The following is a 21,740-nucleotide window of genomic DNA, read 5'->3' as shown; positions in this document are numbered from 1 at the left end:
GGACAGGGCAAGATATGACAAAATAATCATTTATAAACTATCAAGGGCTCATGAGGGAGGGGGAAGCGGGGAGGAAGGGGGAAAATGAGAACCTAATGCCGGGGGCTTAGTGGAGAGGAAATGTTTTGAGAATGATGAGGTGAATGAATGTACAAAAGCGCTTTACACAACTGATGTGTGTATGGATTGTGATAAGAGTTGTATGAGCCTCTAATAAAATGATTAAAAAAAAACTACTAAAAATGTTTTTTTTTAATTGCATAAGTGCAACCCAATGTCTCAGTAATGCCTAACTGGAGTACAATGATGGCAGCTATATTGTCTTAACTGTGATTGTTCAACATGCTCAGTATTGTTTCTATCTCTTGGCCTTTTGCACATATTGTACTTTCTCCCTGGAATGCTTAGTCCTGTCTGCTTTGCCTTGCTATTTTCTTATTCTTCAATAGAGGTGTAATATTTCCAAAGAAGTGTTTGCCAATGGTTTATGTGTGGTTAGACACAAGGCGACCTGAGCAAGAATGATCACACTGGTGTGATCTTGGTGTGTGCCCTATCTCTCCTCTGCACTCCCAACCCCTGCCAGAGAAACTCCTCACCCCCCACTGCTTTACCCTTGCTGGAGGCCCAGTGTGTCTCAGAGACATTTCTCAGAGCACTGTTGCCATGGTCATAGTTTTCAGCGAGCCACATTATGAATTTAGGAAAGCATCACAGATGCTTTCTCTCTCCCTCATTTCCTGCCATACTTCAAAATTTGACAATCTATAACACTTGACAAAGACTAGTAGGGAAGAGGTTTGGGATATATGGGGCTCTTCAGGATTGCAATATGTCATGGTAGCTACATGCAGTAGTACAAAGTAGGATCAATGTTTTAATTATTCATGAGTGTTATCCATGGGAGCCAGGCAGGGGAGTTTCTGTCTCCTTCCATCACTTCAGCAGGGACAAACCTAGCCATGGGTTTCATCTTGCCAAGGGCTTATTATTTTGTTGGAAACAAAATTAGTTAGGTTTGAGTCGGTCTGTCTCTGAATTTATTTAAAAACCACTTCATGGGAGTATAACGTATAAGCATCACAAATATAAAATTCACAATGCGACGAACTTTGACAAAAATACCTACAGTGGAGAAACCACAATAAAGATAACAAATATTGCCATCTTCTCCAAACATTTTCTTATGCCTCTTCCCAATCCTTCTTTCCCTTCACCCCTGTTCCCAGGTGTTGGCTGATCTGCTCTCTCCATATAGATTAGATTGTAGTTTCTAGATTTAGGTAAAAGTAATTTACAGCATGCAATCTTGGGTATGTGGCTTCTTCCTAGCATAACGGTCTTCAATTTTATATATTATGTCCCATATATCAGCTAAATAGTATCCCTTCCCATGTGTGGATAAACCACATTTTGATTATTCATTTGCACAGTGATAGGCATTTGAGTTGTTCCCAGTTTTTGCCCATTACAAATAAAGCTACTATGAACATTTTTGTACAAGTTTTTGCTTGATTTTTTATAAAAATATTTCTCTTAGATCAATACCTAGAAATGGGATGGTTTGATTGAACAATAGGGAGTGTTGCCAAATATCACCAACATTTTCTCTTAAATCATTGTATTGCTTTCTGTTTCTACGAGCAGTGAAGTGCCCCAGTTATTAGACAGTTTTGCTAACACATGACACTTTCAGGTTTTTCAATTTTACACATTCCAGTGGGCATTTTGGCTGTGACTAATAAGATTTATCATATGAAAATATGTTCATTGGTCATTCATAAAGTTTCTTTAGTGACGTATCTGTTCAGATATTTGGTTAAATTTTAAATTGGGTTGTTTATTTTTATTGAGTTGCAAACGTTTTTATATATTCTGGCTCAAATATTTTGTTGATATATGTGTTGCACATTTTTAACTTCCTGTCTGGATTTCCTCAGTTGAGGATTTTGAAGAGCAAACTTTTTTTTTTTTTAAGTTTGTGGAACTGTAAGTTTCTTTTATGCTTTATTTTCCTTTCTTAGAATCTTTGCCTCATCAAAGATTAAGATTTACTCCCAGGGTTTCTTCTACAAATTTGTAATTTTAATGTTCATTATTATGTCCGTGAGCTATGCAGAATTTATTTTTGTGTATGATAAAAAGTATGGGGCAATGTGTATTTTTTCCCCCACATGAAAAAATATTCAGCTTCTAAAACAGATTTATTGGAAAACAGCAAAGAAACTTTTTTCTCCCTGTAAATGACTTGGCACTTTAGTTGAAAATCAATTGACTATACAAATTTTACTCCATTGAACTCTGTAGTTACCTATTCCCCAATATCAAACTGATTCGATTACTGTAGCTTTATAATATACTTTATAGTAAGATATGTTGTCATTCCGCATTTCCTTTGCACTTTATTTGGCTATTCTATGTCTTCTGTTTAAATTTGGAATTACTTTATTAGTGTCTGCTAAAAAGCCCATGGGGATTTTGATTATTATTGTATTGACTCTACGGACCAATTTAAAGAGAAATGCCATTTAATATTGAATCATCCATCTGTTTGCATGGTATGCTCTCCATTTCTTTATTTTTTCCTTCATTTTTCTGCCTGATGTTTTAATTTTAATGATAGCGATATTGGGTACTTATTACTATGTATTTTTCATTTGTTGACAGTATTATGAAGAGATCATTTTAAATATGATTCCCCAGTTGTTCTTTATTGGCACATAAATTACCGTGGACTTTTGTAATCTTATGTACAAAGTCATGCTAATTTCATTTGTTAAGTTGAATGTTTGTAGATTTCTTGGGCTTTCTACTGAGATGTTATATATTCTATAAGCAGACGCCATTTTATTTTTAAAGCAAATTATTTTTTACTTATTCTGAACTTTCAGGCTTTTCTTAGCTTATTGCAATACCTAGCACCTAATGTAAATTCAGTATCGGCTTGAGGTGGTGAGGACAGGCATCCTTGCCGTGGTCCTGGTCATATTTGAAAAGCAATGCATTTTTTAACATTAAACAAGATTTTTAATAGTACAAGTTTCATAGATGTCCTAGGATGGATTTTCAAGAAATGCATGGGCTCGGTGTGAGTGGCGATACTGGGAGGGTAGAGGGAAGGTGGGTTGGAAAGGGAGAACCGATTACAAGGATCTATATGTGACCTCCTCCCTGAGGGACGGACAACAGAAAAGTGGGTGAAGGTCAAGATATGACAAAATAATTATTTATAAATTATCACGGGTTCATGAGGGAGGGGGGATCGGGGAGGGAGGGAAAAAAATGAGACGCTGATGCCAGGGGCTTAAGTGGAGAGCAAATGTTTTGAGAATGATGAGGGTAATGAATGTACAAATGTGCTTTACACAATTGATGTATGTATAGATTGTGATAAGAGTTGTTTGAGTCCCTAAGAAATGATTTTAAAAATAAAATAAAAATCAGCCATGAAAAAAGAAAGAAAAGAAATGCATGGGCTCATCAGATTTGGAGGCCAACGCAGTGGCAGCTAACAACAATAACATGATTTTATAAGTGATCTTTGGATAGCTCATAGGATGGTGATTTTCTGCACCCTAACCCTGGCCGTGCTATAGGGTAAACTTTAGGTTGCTAACTGCGAGGTCAGTGATTCCAACCCACCAGCCACTCTCTGGGGAAAAGATATGTTTATTTGCTTCCATGACGATGGAAATATAGCCTCTGAACTTTTATGGAGAGCTGCAGGGAGTCAGAATCGACTCAGTGGCAATGGGTTGGTTTGGGGAACAGAAGTAAAGAAAGAAAAAATTCTCACAAATGGACCCATAAGAAATTTCACAATAAATGGGGGTTGAAGTTATCAAGGCTTTCATTTTACTAATCCACAATCAGTGCCCAGGGAAGTAGCAGTCAAGAGCTCAAATGATGCATTGCATTGGACTAATATGCTGCACAAGACCGCTTTAAAGTGTTCAAAAGCGAAGCTGTCACTTGGAAGACTAAGGTGCCCCTGGTATGAGCTATGGTATTTTCAATCACCTTTTAAGTATGTAAAGCTGGACTTTGTATATGGAAGACCTAAGAAGACACGATGGTTGGATTCTAGTTTTGGCAAAGAATGAATATATCATGAATTGCCAGAAGAACAAACAAACCTGAATTGCAGGAAACTTCTTAGAAGCAATGTATTTCTCCTTATAAGGAATATTCCACAGAGCACTAAATATGCCATCATCCTTCTTTCCATGCAACCTCTGACACAGAAATGTTTGTAGTAAACTCAAGGGCTTTCAAAACTTCACTCATCTATCCTGTTACATGCTCATTATTGAAAGGCTCCCATTGGTAAAGTGGGGGGGTGTTGCAAAAGAGGAAAGCCCTCAGCAGGTTGGATAGACCCTGAGGTGGCAACATTGGGTTTAAACATGGGAAACGTTGTGAGGATGGTGCATGACTTTCTTCCTGCTGGATATAGAGTTACGATGGGTTGTAACTGACTGAAGGGCACCAAACAGCAACAATAACACATTTTGAACTATAACTCTCACTATTAACACTCCTGCCAGTTCAACACCCAATGTACAAAACAGAATTCAGCATCCATTCTCTCTAGCTTAATATTACACTATGTCCGTTATCTCTTGCTATTAATAGCTGCTTTATCTCACCAGACAAACCACAGGCTCATTGCTCTCCAGAATGAGTCAGTTGCCACCCCCAACTAACTTTAATGTTATGTTATCTCTGGCACCCATTCCTTCCTGGCTTTCCCATGACTTCTCCCACTCCGTACATTCCCTCACATCGCTCTGTCTCTATGGCAGGCTCTTTTGCTAATGTCTTAATAACTAAATACTACTCGGTTAAAAAGCTAAGCACAAATCCCTTACATTCTATGAAGCTTTTCCTAATTATCTTTTCAGCATCCGTGTCTGGAAGATAAATATATAGTTAGACTTCTGTCTCTACACACCTATCATGTACATGTAATTTTATCCAATTAAGAAAATGCAATTGAAAATTAAACAGAGAAATAGTTTTATTCTTTTCAGAAGCTCAGTAGATTTTTATAGAATTATAAATATATTCATTAATAGTTCATTAAAAATTTACTTACAGAAATGAAGACGTTTTTAGGCTGCAGATTGTCTGTTTGGTGTGGTGGTGGTGGTGGCATTTTTTTAGTTTTTTGCCTTCATTTTGTCCTGTGTGTTTTTACCTATGACTTCATGTCATAGGCTGATCCTAAGATATTTTATTAACATAAATGGATATGAGAGTATGTAGAAAAATTTCTCCAGTGGTGTTCCCGTTCATATATGCACCATTTCCCCCCCACAAAAACTGTGTTGATACGTGTCTCGTAATCAGTAAATAGTTGCAAATAAGCTTTCTTGGTAAAGATCATGTATTTGTCTAAGTCCGGTGAGGGGTGCTTCTAGAACAAAAGGATGCTCTTTGTGCCATGGGAGGTGGGGAACTGTTCAAGATGGAGCTATATCAAATTATAAACAAAATCCAAGTGCACATCTTCCCCAATCATGAAAGTGTTGCAATAATGACAGGAATGCTGCCCCATAGAAGACAATGGTTTGTAGATTAATCTAATTTTTAAAGGAAGTTTAGGAAGACCTTAAAGATGAGCAAAGAGAAGAAAGACTGCTAATCTCAATGAATGACACAACAGTGGCTGAAGGACAGGACCATTTGGAAGAAGACGGGAGTGTTACCATTGATATCATACCTACTATCGTTAGGCTCTCACATGGTTTGACATTTTCAATTTTAAGCAAACAGCTTAGATCCAGCAATCTTTTGACTCAGTGCCAAAAGTGCTGCTTGAAAATCAGCTAGCTCGAAAGCGGACCTTTCCATCCGCCTTTAAAAAAAAAAATCATTTTATTGGGGACTTGTACAACTCTTATCACAATCCATACACCCATCCATTGTGTCAAGCGTCAGTCTTTTAAACAAAATCGAAGCTAATGAAGGGAAGACTGTTTTATGTAACAAACTTAATTGTAAATGAACCTTCAAGCCAAACCAGACGCACTGCTATCAAGTCCATGCTGATTCATAGCAACGCTTTAGGGCAGAGTAGAACTGCCCTATGAATTTCTGAGATTGTAACTCTTTACAGGAGTAGAAAGCTCTGTCTTCCTCCCAGACTGGCTCGTGGTTTTGAACTGCTGCCCAATGTGTAACCACTACCCCACCCAGGCTCCTGAATGAGCTTTAGAGTTACCAATATTATCCAGAGAGTAAGGTGCAATTGAAACCATAATTTTGGAGGGAAGGATTAGAGATAAGGAAACACCACCTTCAGAAGTATGTAGAACTAGATATAGGATAATTGCCTCATATATTCTTATTTTTGTGTAATAAAAATTTATTTGCTCTTGCAGCAACATTTTTTTACTTGCCCACCTGTTATTGAACTCTAAAAGTGCTAAATGTGTCTGGTAAGACATATACTATAAAAAGCGTGTATGATATTTTACTTAGCTTGTTTCACGGTCGACTTGAGAGGTTATATTGAGGATTTCAGGGGCAATGATTCAGGAAGCATCTACAGATTCTGAAAAGAACACACAGAATCACTGTGCCAAAAAGAATTGTCCGTGTTTAGCCATTTGAAGAAGGAGAGTATATGGTCCAGCATCAATGCTACTGAAAGAAGACATCCAAGTCACACTGAGAACATTTTCAACACATAAGGACCCAGACATTGACAGATTACCAACTGAAATATTTAAGATGATGAAGCACCAGAGGCCTTCTTCACTTGTTTATGCCAAGAAATTTGGAAGGCAATTATTTTGTCAAACTATTGGAATAGATTCATATTTGTGCCCATGCCAAGGAAAGGTAACCCAAAAGAATACAGAAATGCTAAAACAAAACTGTTCATATTTCACACATGTAATATTTTAGATGATGAAGCACCAGAGGCCCTCACTTGTTTATGCCAAGAAATTTGGAAGGCAATTATTTGGTCAAACTACTGGAATAGATTCATATTTGTGCCCATACCCCCCCCCCAAAAAAAAAGTGACCTACCAGAGTGTGGAAATTAACAAGCATCTAATTAATATCACATCTAAGTAAAATTTTGCTGAAGATGGTTCACAAGCAGTTGCACCAGTTACACAGGGAGCTGCCAGAAATTCAAGTCAGATTCAGGAAAAGAGGTGGCATGAGCGATACTATTGCTGATGTTAAATGGATTTTGGTCGATGTTTACTTGTGTTTTACTGACCATGCAGTTTGTCACAAGTGTGTGGATCATAGCAAACTATGGATCACAGTGAGAAGAATAGGAATTCCAGAAATATTCATTGTGCTTGCGTGAAATTTGTACCTGGACTAAGAGGCAGTCCTTTGAAAACAATAAATAAGTACTCTTTTGTTCAAAATCAGAAAAGATGTGTATCAGAGTTGCATCTTCTCATGATACTTAATCAATTGTATGCTAATAATTGTATGCAAATAATCCAAGTGGTGGACTATACGAAGAAGAATGCAGTATCAGGATTGGAGGAAGACTTCTTAACCGCCAGTGATAATGGAGGTGGCACAACCTTGCTTGCTGAAAGTGAGGAGGACTTGGAGCACTTGCTGAGGGAAATCAAAGACCCTGGCTCTCAGTATGGCATGGTCAATAGTGAATAGAGTGAAGCTGTCAAAGATTGCATTTTGTAATATCTATAATCAATGCTCTGGAAAGTAGCTGTCAAGAAATTAAATAACATAATGCAGCGGGCAAAATCTGCTATCTCTTTAAAGAGTCGAAGAGCAAGAATGTCACTTTGCGGACTAAGGAACCAGTTGGCCCAAGCCATGTTTTGTTTCTTTTTCTTTTATTAAGCCATGGTATTTTTAATGACCTAATAAGTGTGGTAAAGATGGACAATAAATAAAGAAGACTAAACAAGAATGTATGCATTTGAATTATGGTGCTGGTGAAGAGTATGGTAAGGACTGTGGACAGCCTCAAAGACAAATAAGTTTGTCTTGGAAGAAGTACAGCAGGGATGGTTTGGATTAGTCTCATACACTTTGGACGTGGTATCAGGCGAGATCATTTCCTGGAAAAGGACATCGTGCTTGGTAAAGTAGAGCGTCAGTGATACAGAGAAAGACCCTTGACTAGATAGATTGACACAATGGTTGCAACAATGGACTCAGATGCAACAACTGTGAGGGTGGCACTGGATCATGCATTGTTGTTTTCTGTTGTTCATAGGTTTCTATGCATCAGAACCACATGTCCCTTAATAACAATGGTTTTGTAGTGAATTGAACAGAGCAGGCAGTACCTTGAAAAGGAAAACATATGAGAAAAATTCTTAAATTTCTTTTCTTGTCAATCTCTGTGTCCTGTATATGTTTTTGCATACGTGTTTGTATCTGGGTTTGTGTTTATGTATCTGGGATCCAAGGGAAATACATAAAAGATTGAGTAGCTTTGATCGTAAGAACTTCTGCCATGCCTATTTCCCTCAAATTTGTACTACAGGACTTGAAGCCAATACGTTTGTCTTTTAGGTACGGTGACAAATAACGTAATTATAAAAAGGTGTCCAGGGAACTATATTTGAAACCCTAGGAAGCCCACAGATGTTGCAGAGTGTATTAGTATTATGATTGTGTGGTATGATATGGAACGGATGCCTCTGTTGGCATGAAGACGATTGTGAAGTGTGGAGTTAAATTAGAATACGACGTGTTCAGTTGAACCAAAACATGCTCTACAATCTGAGGGTCCACAAAGGAAGGGCTCCTCAGCGGCTCTCTTGAGTTCAGTGATATGATGGCAAGCTTGGGCCTGCGGTAAAACTATTTTGGCTCTATCTCACTCTCTGTGCCCCACCATCGCTGGGGATTGGGCCAAGTGGGTAAATTCTTCTATCTGCAAGTGGGGTGAAGTTCAATAAACAATCTCCAGCATCTCTTTTAGCTTGGTACTTCTATTTTATATATGCCTGTACACACATGTGTTGGATTTGTGTGCGTGTTGGATATTACATGAGACACTTAACTGAGGAAGAAAAATTGAGGCTTACTGTGAACTCGACTATCAAATACTATGGTTGTGAATGTAATGGGATTTGATGGGAGAAAAGGGTGTGGCGGTGCTTCAGTATAAGAATGATCACTTTCCGCGTGGGAGACCAGGGTTCCACATCCAGCCAGTAGCTCATGTGAAGTCACCGCCTGTCAGTGGAGGCTTGCATGTTGTTATAGTGCTGAACAGGTGTCAGTAGGGCTCCCAGATTATGTCAAGACTTTGTTGCAAGGCTACTTCCAAGGAAATTAGTCAGTTCTAAGTCTACGGGACCCAGTGGTCCACTCCCATTGCACAAGGGGTCACCATGAGTCAGGGACTCAGTAGCAACAAATAACAGCAGCAGCGGCAACAATGGGGAGGAAAAGTCACTTTGCAGGCTCCCAGGTTTCAGAAATCTCTGTAAAGTTACTTATTTCTTCCAGCATTTCATTATGTAAGCTTTCATAATTATTTTATTATTTAATTTGCTGAAACCGTTTCTGACTTAGTGCTAGCATAAACACGGAGGACTTGTCTCCCAGTATCTGTGACAATGGGTTATTTTTTGTCTCATGAAAGAGTTGTGAGGCTGCACTAAGAACTTGGGAGGCCCATAACTGTGCTTGAGCCAGCCATGGCCGGTCGGCTTCTTCCCCTGGGGTGGGGGGGTGTTGGGTAAATTGTAGACGAGAATGACTTAGAATAGTACTGTCTTCAATGTCAACATTATTCTATCCGTTTTCTTTCCACCATTTTTTAGTTTCTTCCCCCATGACCGTAAACAACTAGTTTCTTTGAAAAGCATACTTTTCCATCATTTTTTCCTGTTATACTATACCCACCACTAAAACCAAACCATTGCCATAAAATCAGTTTTGATTCACATCAACCTGTATAACCATGTCTGTCCATAGGATTTCAGAGGCATCTTCTTTAATGACTAACATAGGAGAAAGTCAAATCAAAAGTTTGCAAATATGGTCTTTTTTGCTTTGTATTTAACTATCACTTCCTCTATTGATATACCCAGCAGTCTAGCCTTCCATTTTCTTTTATACTCCGTGTCAGCAGATAAAAAAAGTATATGTTCTTAATGGCAATAAAAAGCCTTGTCTTTTTGTCCGTTTCAGCTCCCAGCAACTCTATAGGGCAGAGTAGAACTGTCCCAGTGAGTTTCTGAGGTTGGATTTTTTGCAGAAGCAGACTAGCACATATTAGTCCCATGCACAGGTTGAGTTTGAACTTTCCCTTCCATTAATTGCCACGCAGTTAATGTGGCACTATATTTATTGATTGAGAAATTTTAAAAATACCGTATTTTATATTATAATTCACTCATATAAATATAATGCACACATAGTGTGTACAGGAATCTAACTCATGTTTGTATGATATCAAGAATATAGAGTGTGCTTCCAGACATTGTTGACTGGCCAACATTTAAAAAGGAAGAGGAAATGGAGAAATTATGATGTCATGTCATTACAAACTTCATTAAGTCACTTAAATGAAATCTAGTGATTCAGAGCTTGACTATCAACCATGTTGGTGGAGTGAACGCACCAGGGACTCCATGGGAGAAAATACCTACGTACAAGACAGAGTAGCTATTCAGATTGAACTAAGAGAAAGACCATGGGATGAGGCTATCATTGTTCTGTCCCAGTGTCTAGATAAATGCATGGTACATGGTAGGCCACATAGAGAACTACTGAATAGAATGTAGGCTGGCTGGCTGGCTGGCTGGCTGGATGGATGGATGGATGGATGGATGGATGGATGGTTGGATGGATGAAGGAAGGAAGGAAAAGAGGGAAGGAAAAAGGGAGGGAAGGAGAAAAGGAAGAAAGGGGAGTAGAGCACAAGGATAGAGGGAGGGATGAGAAGGGTATCACAGTTCATTCTGACTCATACACACAATGGAAGGAAACACTGCCCAGTCCGGCGCCATTGTTAAATTGTTCTGCTAGAGCCCGTGGTTGGAGCCTTTCCCTCTCTTCTTCACTGCCCCTCCACCTCGACTTTCCCAAGCACGAAGCCCTTCACCAGGGACTCAGCTCTCTGGAACAACACGTCCAAAGGAGAGGAGAATATGAAAAAGAAAAGAGTGGTTTATTGTGCAAATGGGATGGTGAATTCAATTCTGTTAAAAGTCAAAATGTACTTGAGCTTCAACTTTTAGGAATACTTTGATGAATTTTAAAAGAGAATCTCAATGGTGAAAACAAAGGCTAGATAGTTGTAGATGTATTGATAAATAGCACGTAAGGAAATGAACACAGCACCCGAGGTCTCCTTCAGGAGGATGACTATGAGGTCTCCTTCAGGAGGATGACTATAAGGGAAAGAAAGGAGCCATCGTAAAGCGGAAGTGGTGTGTCTGTGGGATGCAGCAGTCTGAGATTGGTTTGTGCCCCCTCCCTCCAAGGTCCTGCACCCCACCCCACCCCATTCCCCCCTTTTACTTAGTACTGGAGAGATTTGGTCATGTCCACTTACCTGCCTACAATGGCCTGCTTCCCTGATACTGTTATAGAGGAAAAGGCTACCAATGCTCTCTACTGAAAGGTCAAAAGAAACACATTTTATAAGGCTGGTTTATGGAGTTTGATGTAATGAATTTTAATCTTGGAGGAATTTTGGCGCCCCTGTGGGTTTCCCGTATGTTTTTGTATATGTAGAAAATGAGGTTTTGATGCTGAGTTAAATGCTGGAATTTAAATGATGGGGCATCCCTGTCCCTGGACAACTATTTATGAATAGTGTAGGTATTAATAGGTCGCTCAACAAAGCAGAGCTAATCACTAACTAGTCAAAAAGGGAACATCCAGGGGCTGTGGAGGAGGCTGTTACATCATCGCCCTTGAGAACATACTTCCAACTGCTCATCAAGGCCCTGTCACCTAACTGCACATTTCATTACATTTTGCCTTAACCTGCTACTGCCATTTCCAGAGGCCGCTCTGTAGAGACTTCAGCAGCTAACCGAATTATTCCTGAAGCCACGGTGAAGAGTACTCATGGAAACCATTACACCTTTGGTGGAACACCGTATTCATACTTTGGTTTCTGAGTAGCGAACATAAGTGTTCCAGGTATGATTGCTGTGTGCCTCCTTTGTTTTGTGGTGTAATGTCATCCGTCGGCGAGATGAAGAATTTGGTTGTTTGCACATGTGTGATTCGGTGAGCATAGCACTTAATGGGTCTTGAAGTAAGCACAGTGTTACCTGCTGCTTTTTATACTTTAATAAAGAACCAGTTGTAGAGGCATTTCTGTAAATTATAGAACTACAAAATATAGGAGAGGAAAGAATGTCAAAAAAGATTTGACAAGTCCTCCTGAGGGAAGACTGAGTAGTCAGAGGAAAATAGGAATATTGGGATGAGGTTTGAAATCTAGTGTGAACAAGAAGATGGAGTTTAATGGAAGGATTTATCATAAACTATGCTATATGAAACTCTTAACTTTCATATTGACAAATTATTTAAGAAAGTGGTACGATTCCTTGGTTCAATCCATCCAATCATCTTCTCTTTCTTATTACCTTCTGTTTTTGGTTTGTTTTGCTTTTTTGGGTGTGTGTTTGGAGGATTCTCTGTTACTACTTATTGTGGTTATGTAAAGGAGGAGTGGTGGACTAGTGGGTTACACGTTGGGCTGAATATCCAAGGATCAGCAGTTTGAACCCACCAATGCTCTGAGGGAGAAAGATGAGGCTTGGAGCTCCGATAAGAAGCAGTTCTACTGCATCTATCCTATTGGGTCACTATGGGTCAGAGTTGACAGGATGTTCGTGTGTATGTTCGGTGTGGTGTACACTAAGTCAGTGCCAGCTCATGTTGACCCTAGAAGGCAGAGTAAAGTTTTCTCCTAGAGTCTCTCAAGGTGGGAACTCCTGATGGGAACAGAAAACCTCCTTTTTCTGCCTTACAGGAGCTGGTGGGTTCCAGTGGCTGACCTTGTAATTAGCAGCCCCATGTGTCACCAAGGAGGCCTTAAAAAGCTTGTGGGAAATGGACTTAGAAGACAGTGGAATCTTTCCATGAACTTTTGGAAATTCCCTCTTATTTCCTTAAAGTTGAATTTGTGGCATTCAGTTAGAGCTCTTTTAAAATACATATATATATATATGTTTGGCATTGTATATATATAAATGGCATTGTATATTCTTATAAATAAATTGTTATTTGTTATTATCTACTATACGTTTTTGTTATTTTCAAGTTATGAAAAGACTGGATCCATATAACCCACCTCATTGCTCTTGAGTTCATTCTGATACACAGCAAGCCTGCAGGACAGAGCAGTACGGTGCTGGGTCCTAAGGCTATACGTCTTTATAGCAATGACGGCCATTCCACTTCCATATCCTACAGAGCAGGTGGTGGGTTTTAATCACCAACTTTTTGGGTAGTAATCAAGTACTTAACCACTGTACCACCAGGGCTCCTGAGGATCCACTCAGGCTGCTGTTTTTCAGGGAGACAAGGGTAGAGAATATGAAGAACTAACTGTAACTGTATTCAAAATTATATTGGGATTAAAATACATTAGCTGACCTCCTCGGCTTTTTTTTATAACCAAGCATCACCAAATTATAGCTTGTGGCACAATCTTCAGACTATTTTCCTTAATAAGATTTTACTGGATCACGTCCATGCCCATTAGTCTGCACATCTTCTCTGATTGTTTTCATGCTGCAGTGGCTGAGTTGAGTTGCCACAGAGACCACAACACTTCCAAAGCTGTAAATATAGACTCTCTGGCCCTTTACAGAAAAGGTTTGCTGACCATTGATGTAAACCATAAATCAGGACAGAGATGAGTAAACTATAGTAGTTACCGTATATACTCATGTATAAGCCAGGTTTTTCAGCACATTTTTAATGCAGTTTTTGTGGTAAAATTAGGTGCCTCTGCTGATATTCGGGTCGGCTTACACTCAAGTACATATGGTACCTTGAGAGGTAGTAAAGACTGAGGAATGGAATTTATGGGATTCAAGTGGAACGAGATATGTGGTTGGAAGCATGTTGAGAGGACTCACATTTTTAGATGTTTCAGAATTCATTATCCCTCTGTGTCACTAGGTTATCTTTTGGTTACCTCAGTAGCTTGCTGAAATGGACAGGTTTTTTTTTTTTTTTCTAGTCAGTCAAAGTATCTTTTCTTATCACGAGTATATAGAATATTGCTTTGTGCTTTCTTGAAGATTCAAAAATTACATGCAATCACAGATTTTGGATCAAAGATCCAAGATCAGAGAATGCACTAGCAGCGTTTTCCGGTTTGTCAACATCTTCTCCCATAACACCTCAAGATTGTCAGTTGTTGGTGAATTTACCCTTCTTATTTGCCATTTTCATTTCAGAAAATGAATTGTCCATGCTTCTCAACATTATTAAACAACTTGTCTGTGGCCAAGTAGGAGTTGTTGCCTATAAATTGATTGTGGCGAAATATGAAGGGCTTTTGAGCAGCACAGAATAGGATAAAATAAATTCTAGTTGTAACTACTGAAATTTAGGTCTGTGTCCTGTATGATTCAAATACCACCAGCCAATGAGCAAGATAATTAAGTACACAGTAATGATTTAAAACAAGTACTGTGTACTTTAAATCAAGTACACAGTAATTGATTAAAAACAAAACAAAACAAAACAACAGGCATATTTTCAGACTAAGTAACTTCTTGTTTATAAACTAAGTGTGCTTGTGTGGAAGTAGATCTAACTTGGTAATTGAAAATGTGTTAGCTCTGGCCCAGTTAGCTTGAAATGAAGACAATTAGCCCAATTTTAGAGCCCCTCCTATGTAGAGCATGCCTGCATCATATGGTTTGGTATGAATTAGAATGGACGTGGAGCCCTGGTCATGTGGTGGTTACAGTTTGGGTGGTGATCCATGTGGTCAGCAGTTCCAAACCACCAGTAGAAAGACTGGGCTCTACTCAGAAACAGTTTCCGTCCCAGAAACCCACGGTGGGACGCTCTGGGTCAGCATTGACTCAATAGCAGCGAGATTGGTTCTGTTGTTTGATGGTGTCAGCGGGTGAGCATCATATCACTACTGTTGTAGTTTACCGTGTGGATGTTTCCTTGTGAGGATTAAACGTACACACAGTTCCTAGCTCCATAGTAGGCACCTCGTGAACTCATTGCCATGGGGTTAGTGTTGATTTTTATTATCGTTGTTATGCAGAACTCACAGGTGGACAGTTTCAGTAACCTAGGGTTCACCACCTGAGGATCAGCAAAATCAAAGGGATGAAGTTAACGATGTGCGCCTGACAAAGGTGTCTGATTTAAGTGGGCTAATTTAGAACGCAGCTCTCGTGATTTACTCCATGCTGGCTAGATTCCATTTCAGACAGCCCTGCCATGCCAAAGGCATGTTCTTGCTGATCAGTTATTCTCTGAAATACAAAAGTACTTTTATTTTGATTATGGTATTTTAAATTATTTTACTAATTATAGAAGCAAGCCCTTTTAAAAGTAATGATAATTCTCTTTGGAGCTTATTTTTTGCTCATCTGTAGAAGTGTTTCACATCTGAAAGCGTATAATAGATTGGACATTATTCTTATTTTTTCTTTAGATATTTTGGGGAGACATGGGTTTATATGATTCTGTAGTTTCAGAAAGGATAGTATAATGAAAATATAGTCATTGCTAGTACCAATAAACATAGATTTAGATTTGACTTCAATCAAAACCATGGTGTTTCACTCTTGTGGAATCAACTGGACCAAGTAGATTATACAAATGGAAATCACTACTTGGCTCTAAGGGAGTTTTGGAGAAAACTGCATTTTATGTGTATAATATAAAGCTATTTAAAACAAGTATACTAAAATGTATACCTTTAAATAAAATATTACCAAAATAATCTGTTCATTATATAGTCAATATTATAATTAGTTTTTGTGCTTGAAAATTACATCTAACCCAAATGGTCTTTGCTTTCACACCTGTTTACATAGTGTATGAAGTCACTCCTTTTTCCGTTTTGATTTTCTACGTCCACAGATACCCCTGGCACCGGTATCCTTGATCAGATAGTGGCCTCTGTTCATCAGTCCCACCTGAGAAGAACAGCCCCTCGGAAGGAAATCTAGAACAGGTGCGAGGCCACCAACGCCATGTTCTGCACGAAGTTGAAGGACATCAAGATCACAGGGGAATGCCCTTTCTCCTTCCTGACGCCAAGCCAAGGCCCCAAAGAAGCAGCAGAGGAGGTAGCAGGAGGCTCAGAGAGCTTCCAAGCAACCTTGCCCCTCTGTCAGGATGTTCCTGAGAAGAACGTGCAAGGAACTCTTCCTCAAAGGAAGACCAGTCGGAGCCGAGTCTATCTTCACACTTTGGCAGAGAGTCTTTGCAAATTAATATTTCCCGAGGTGAGTTCTTAGCCTCTAGTGAGTGTCGTGACGTTTTGAAATTAGAAAAGCATATTATATTAAGGTGAATGTAAGTTGTTTATTTCTCACCCCCAAGGCTATAATAAAAGTAAAATATTGCCTAAAAACATAACAAATTATTTTTAAAATCCTGTTCTTAAATTGTAATTAGTCTTAAACTATTTAGAAATTTGAATTCTTTTCAAAAGGATCCTTTAACCTGACAAGCCCAATGACTTTGAGCAACTGTTTAATCCTCTGAGCCTCAATGTCCTCATTTATAAAATGGAAATAATGACAATACTTACTTTATAGAGTTCTAATGGGTTGTCACCCATATTGAGGCTCTTAGAATTTTTTAATTATTCAAAATCTGTTAACTAATGTTCATCTAAAATTTAACTTCTTGAAGAAAACCTTTTTCTCTATTTGTGTTTTTCCCTCTTTAATTCTGAGGAGCATCAGATGCGTTCTATTATTTGAGGAACTGTGGAAAATCTTCAAATTGGTTCTAAATTCCATGTTTGTGCTGGAGCTAGGCTTGTCCTGTGACCTTGGGCTAAAATTCTGATACAGTTTTAAGAGCTGGGTAGGCCTATGTTGTGATATGGGACATCTTTAGTCCACCTACTGCTAAGAGAACTTTAGAAACTAACATTTACCCAACCAGGTCAAGTATAGAAATAGGGCATAAAACGAACTCCTTTCTGTCTGCTGGCTAAAGAAAAGAGCAATTGAAAGTCCTCACAATATCTTCTGCCTTCTGCCAGTTTTGCATAAAATAATTTAACCTCTGAGGCTCAGCACCTATATAATCATATTCTAACTGTAATAATGTATTGATAATTTTAAGGTCACTCAGTACAAGCCCTTTGGCTAACGCTGAAGAAAAAGAAATCCACTGACTTTTAATGGGACCGAGATATGCTTATTGCACACTGAGGAAGTGGTAGGAAAGATACGTGACTTGGCCAAAATCGTACAACTCCTCGAAGAGTAGAGCAAGTATTACTGTACACATTATGGATGGCAGTGACTGAGAAAGAAAGAACTTGAGTAGAAGCTCATAAGGTGACAAATAAATTGGGAGAAGAAGAAAATTGAGGGTACTCAGATATAATCAGCACAGTACTGTTTTGGTCAATGGCTTTGAAATAGAAATATTTAATTACTGTCAACCCACTCCAGTTACTAGATAGCCACATTTTCCTGGGATTCAGGCTGCAGTTTTTCTTGGACAGTTTCTATCTGCCAGCAGACAGAAAGAAATTCGCTAAATGCTTTATTTCTATACTTGACCTGTTTGGGTAAACGTTAGTTTCTAAAGTTCTCTTTAGATAGCTATCGTAGTCTAGGAAACAGTTGTCACTCTTGTTTCCAAGGACAGAGTGAGTGCACAGCTGCACAGATGGTGGTGAGGGATCAAGACCATGGTTTCCATGAGACCTGTCATTACCATGCTTATATTGTTTGACGAGTGTTGAATTCCTATAATACACAGCATGTACATGTTAAAGTCTTTTTAAAACATTATGAATACTAAATAATATTTATATGTTTCATTTGTGGACTCATACAGAATAATCACCCAGATTTGAATGCAGTGTCATGTAGCAAAGCTGTCAAGGTCATAGAAATTCTGGGAGAGAGAGAGGGTATGTTTGGTATTTATGACCAAAAGTTTTATTTTTCTTTTTACGCAGCTGAGACAATGTGCCTTAGGATAGTAAATGTCCCAATGTTGGAAACATTTGAACTGTGTAATAATCATGCTAGGTTAAATCACCAAGTACTAAAACATCTACATGTCATCAAGACATAGCTTTTTGTGTGTAATATTTTTCTAAGTGATGTTTTTAATGCTTATCCTACTGATTAGTTATAGCATTATCAGTAACCCAAAGGAAGAGATTCACAGTAACAGTTAACCACACCATAGCTTTCTCGACAAACAAATTTAGCTCTTCACATATTTATTTTTGAGAAAGCAAATATTGAAGTACATTATAATTAACAAAATTTGCATGAAAGATGTCATACCAGAGTGGTGGAATATTAGAGATTCTGAATATTGAATAGATTATCTCATGCAAACTCTTCATTTTTGTCTGAAAAATTAAGTACCAAAAGCCACTCACTTTGTGATACATTTTTATGTGTTTTGGTATATAAAACCCAGGATTGATGAACCTTTAGGGATAGCAAGTAGAATAAGGGTTTCAGGGGGGCAGTGTCCAATGGTGGTGGTGGGAAGGCCAAAGGGAGACAATGTCAAGAATTCTAGGAAGGAAAAGACTGTTTGGTAGCTACTTGTGGTAGCAAGTGCACTATTCTGCTTGACCCGATTGAACTGTGGAATGATATGATATGTGTTAGTCTGGGTAAAATAGAGAAACAAATTCAAAGACACTTATGTGTATAGGAAAGTGCTTTATATAAAGAGTAATTACACAGTAAGAAAATATCCCAGACCACTCCAGATCAAGTCCATAGTCCTATATTAGCACATATGTCCAGTACCAGTCTGTAAATTCCTCTTCAGACTCACGCAACACACGAAATGACGCCAAGTGCAGGAAGATCACAGGCCATTGGGTGGAAGGTCTTGTGGATCCCGTGGCGGTGGAAGCATCTTAGCACTGGCATGGGTCTCTATGTGACCCCTCCAGCTCCAAGTCTCTGGCTGCCATCAGCATAGCTCTATGTGGCTTGTCACCAGGAATGTCTTCAGGGAGTGAGTGTGTGTCCTGCCTCCAGAGAGCTATTTATCTCCTTGGCACCTCCAAATGAGATCATCAAGCTGCGACGTGATTGACCGGCTACACTCCACCTCTTCCCTCTTAATAGTCTCAAGTTGACAACAGATTACGTAACTACTACACTATATATGTATGAACTCCAAATTAATAATAGATTTTTTTAAAAGTCACTCACTTAAAGTAAACTAGATAACTGAGGAGATGGAAACATATCTGCCTCTGAATTATATCCATTGCTATTCTTACAATAATATAGTTTTCAATATTTCTTGCCAGTATCACAATGAGTTTGAATTGTGGTGTTGGTGAAGAATATTGGAAGTCCCAGGGTTTGCCAAAGGGACAAACACATGTGACTTGGAAAAAGGACAGCCAGAGTGCACCTTAGAGGCAAGGATGGCAAGACTTAGTCTGACGTACTTTGCACATGCTGTCAGGAGAAACCCATCCCTGCAGAAGGACATGGGTAAAGTAGAGGGGCAGCAAAAAGTGGTGGATGGACACGGTGGCCGCAGCAATGGACTCAAACATGGGGACAATTGTGAGGGTGGCACAGGACGAGGCAGCGTTTCATTCTGTTATGGGTAGGGACACTATGGTTGGGAACCAACTTGATGGCAAAACCATAGTTCGGTATTTTTAGATTTTTGTCTCAAAAACCTTGTAAATTTTTAGATATAATGTCTTTAAGGAGCATTCAATTGTGCATGAGCCAATATTTTTAGCACATAAGAATGGACACACTAGCAATCTTGCAGTGATTGGTTTTATGTCCTAAAGCCCTGGGATTGGCTGTAGGTGATAGCTCTCACTGAAAGCTGATGACTGCCAATTGGACATCCCTCCAAAATGGGTCACAAGAAAGGGAGGAGTCAGTCAGGTTTCAGTACGGCACCAACGGAACACTAAACATTCCTCTAGTTCTTTACTGCTTTTCCCCTTCCCCTCCCACTATCATGACTCCAGTTCTACCTTACCCATCCAGCTAGACCAGAGTATGTATGCTGGTACACATAAAAGCTATCAACACAGGGAATTTAGGACAGATAAACCCCTCAGGAACAGTAATGAGAGTAGTGATACCATAGGGTAGGGGGGAGGTAGAAGGAGAAAGAGGAACCGTTCACAATGAATGATGTAAAACACACACACACACCCTGAGGGGGATGAACAACAGAAACATGGGAGACAGCAGACAGGGTAAGATATGAAAATAATAATAATTTATCCAGGTTTCATGAAGGTGGGAGGGGAGGGGAGGGAGGGGATAAAAGAGGAGCTGATACCAAGTCCAAAGTATAAAGAAAATGTTTTTAAAATGATAATGGCAACATATGTACAAATGTGCTTGATACAATTGATTTATGGATTGTTATAAGAGCTGTAAGATCCCCCAATGAAATGAATTATATTAAAAAAAAGAAAGAAAGCTGGCTACTGCCATGAGTTTATCATGTTTTTGCATTATGTCAGGATTTGAGTACTAGGTATATTATAAGAATTATAGGCTAATATCCCAAAAAGCTGGATTGTATGAAGAAGAATTTGCAGTCGGGATTAGAGGAGGACTCATAAATACCCTCTAACTAGCTGATGATACAACCTTGCTTGCTGAAAGCAAAGAGAACTTGAAAAGCTTACCCATGAAAATCGAAGAATACAACCTTCAGTATGGATAGCATCCGATCTTAAGAAAGCAAAATTCTTTATATCTGAAACAATTAGCAAATCGTGACATCAGAAAAAAAGTTGATGTTTTCAAGGATTTCACTTAGTTGGGGAAACAACATTCATGAAAGCAGCTGCCAGTAAGTCAAATAACATATTGCAATGGGCGAATCTTCAAAAGATCTCTTTAAAGTGTTGTTAAAAAAGCCAAGACTTCACCCGGAAGACTAACGTGCACCTGACCCATGCTCTGATATTTTCAATCACCTCCTATGCATGTGAAAAGTGGACAGTGAACAAGATAAGCCAAAGATGAATGGTATGTTTGAATTATGGTGTTGGAAAAGTATATTGAATATATCAGGACATTCCCAATGAATGAACAAATATGTCTTGGAAGAAATACAGCCACAATGCTCCTTCAAAGCAAAGAGTTCAAGGCTTTGTCTCAAGTACTTTGGATATGTTAGTTAGATGGACTAATCCCTGGAGAAGAACAACATGCTTGGTAAAAAAGTAGATGGTCAACAAAAAAGGAGAAAGATCTTCATTGAGATGGTTTGACACAGTGGCTGCAACAATGAGCTAAAACATAGTACTGATTGTCAGGCTCATGCAAGACCAGGCAATATTTTATTCTGTTGGACTTAAGGTACTCTGAGTTGGCATTGACTGGATAGCACCTAACATAGAGTGGTACCAATGCCTAGTTAGGATGCTGTGTTAGTCCAGGTTGACTGGAGAAACAAATCCAGAGACACGCATATGTGTGTAAGAGAGAGCTTTATATAAAAGAACAATTGTATATTGAGAAAACATCCAGCCCAGTCCAAATCAAGTCCATAAATCCACTATTAGTCCACCCTGATGCCATATTCTTCTT

At 38.9% G+C, this 21,740-nt stretch overlaps 1 protein-coding gene across 3 annotated transcripts in view; it reads left to right on the top strand.

Annotated features, from left to right (window-relative positions):
* Positions 1–21,740, top strand: part of GUCY1A1 (guanylate cyclase 1 soluble subunit alpha 1) — a 79,488-nt gene that overhangs the window by 20,957 nt on the left and 36,791 nt on the right. For 2 of the 3 annotated variants that reach the window (XM_045295831.1, XM_004708726.2), the window contains exon 2: positions 16,063–16,430. In XM_045295831.1, the coding sequence (XP_045151766.1) occupies positions 16,176–16,430 (255 nt within the window). In that variant the 5' untranslated portion in view covers positions 16,063–16,175. Of the gene's footprint in view, positions 1–12,031; positions 12,127–16,062; positions 16,431–21,740 lie in introns of those variants that run through there. The other variant, XM_045295830.1, reaches the window with a different exon arrangement.

Source organism: Echinops telfairi, unplaced genomic scaffold (assembly GCF_000313985.2).
Source record: "Echinops telfairi isolate 266 unplaced genomic scaffold, ASM31398v2 ScPeMD7_5868;HRSCAF=6743_1, whole genome shotgun sequence".
Lineage (NCBI taxonomy): Eukaryota > Metazoa > Chordata > Mammalia > Afrosoricida > Tenrecidae > Echinops > Echinops telfairi.
The sequence above is the reverse complement of the archived record's forward strand: the minus strand, read 5'-3'. Positions and strand labels throughout refer to the sequence as shown.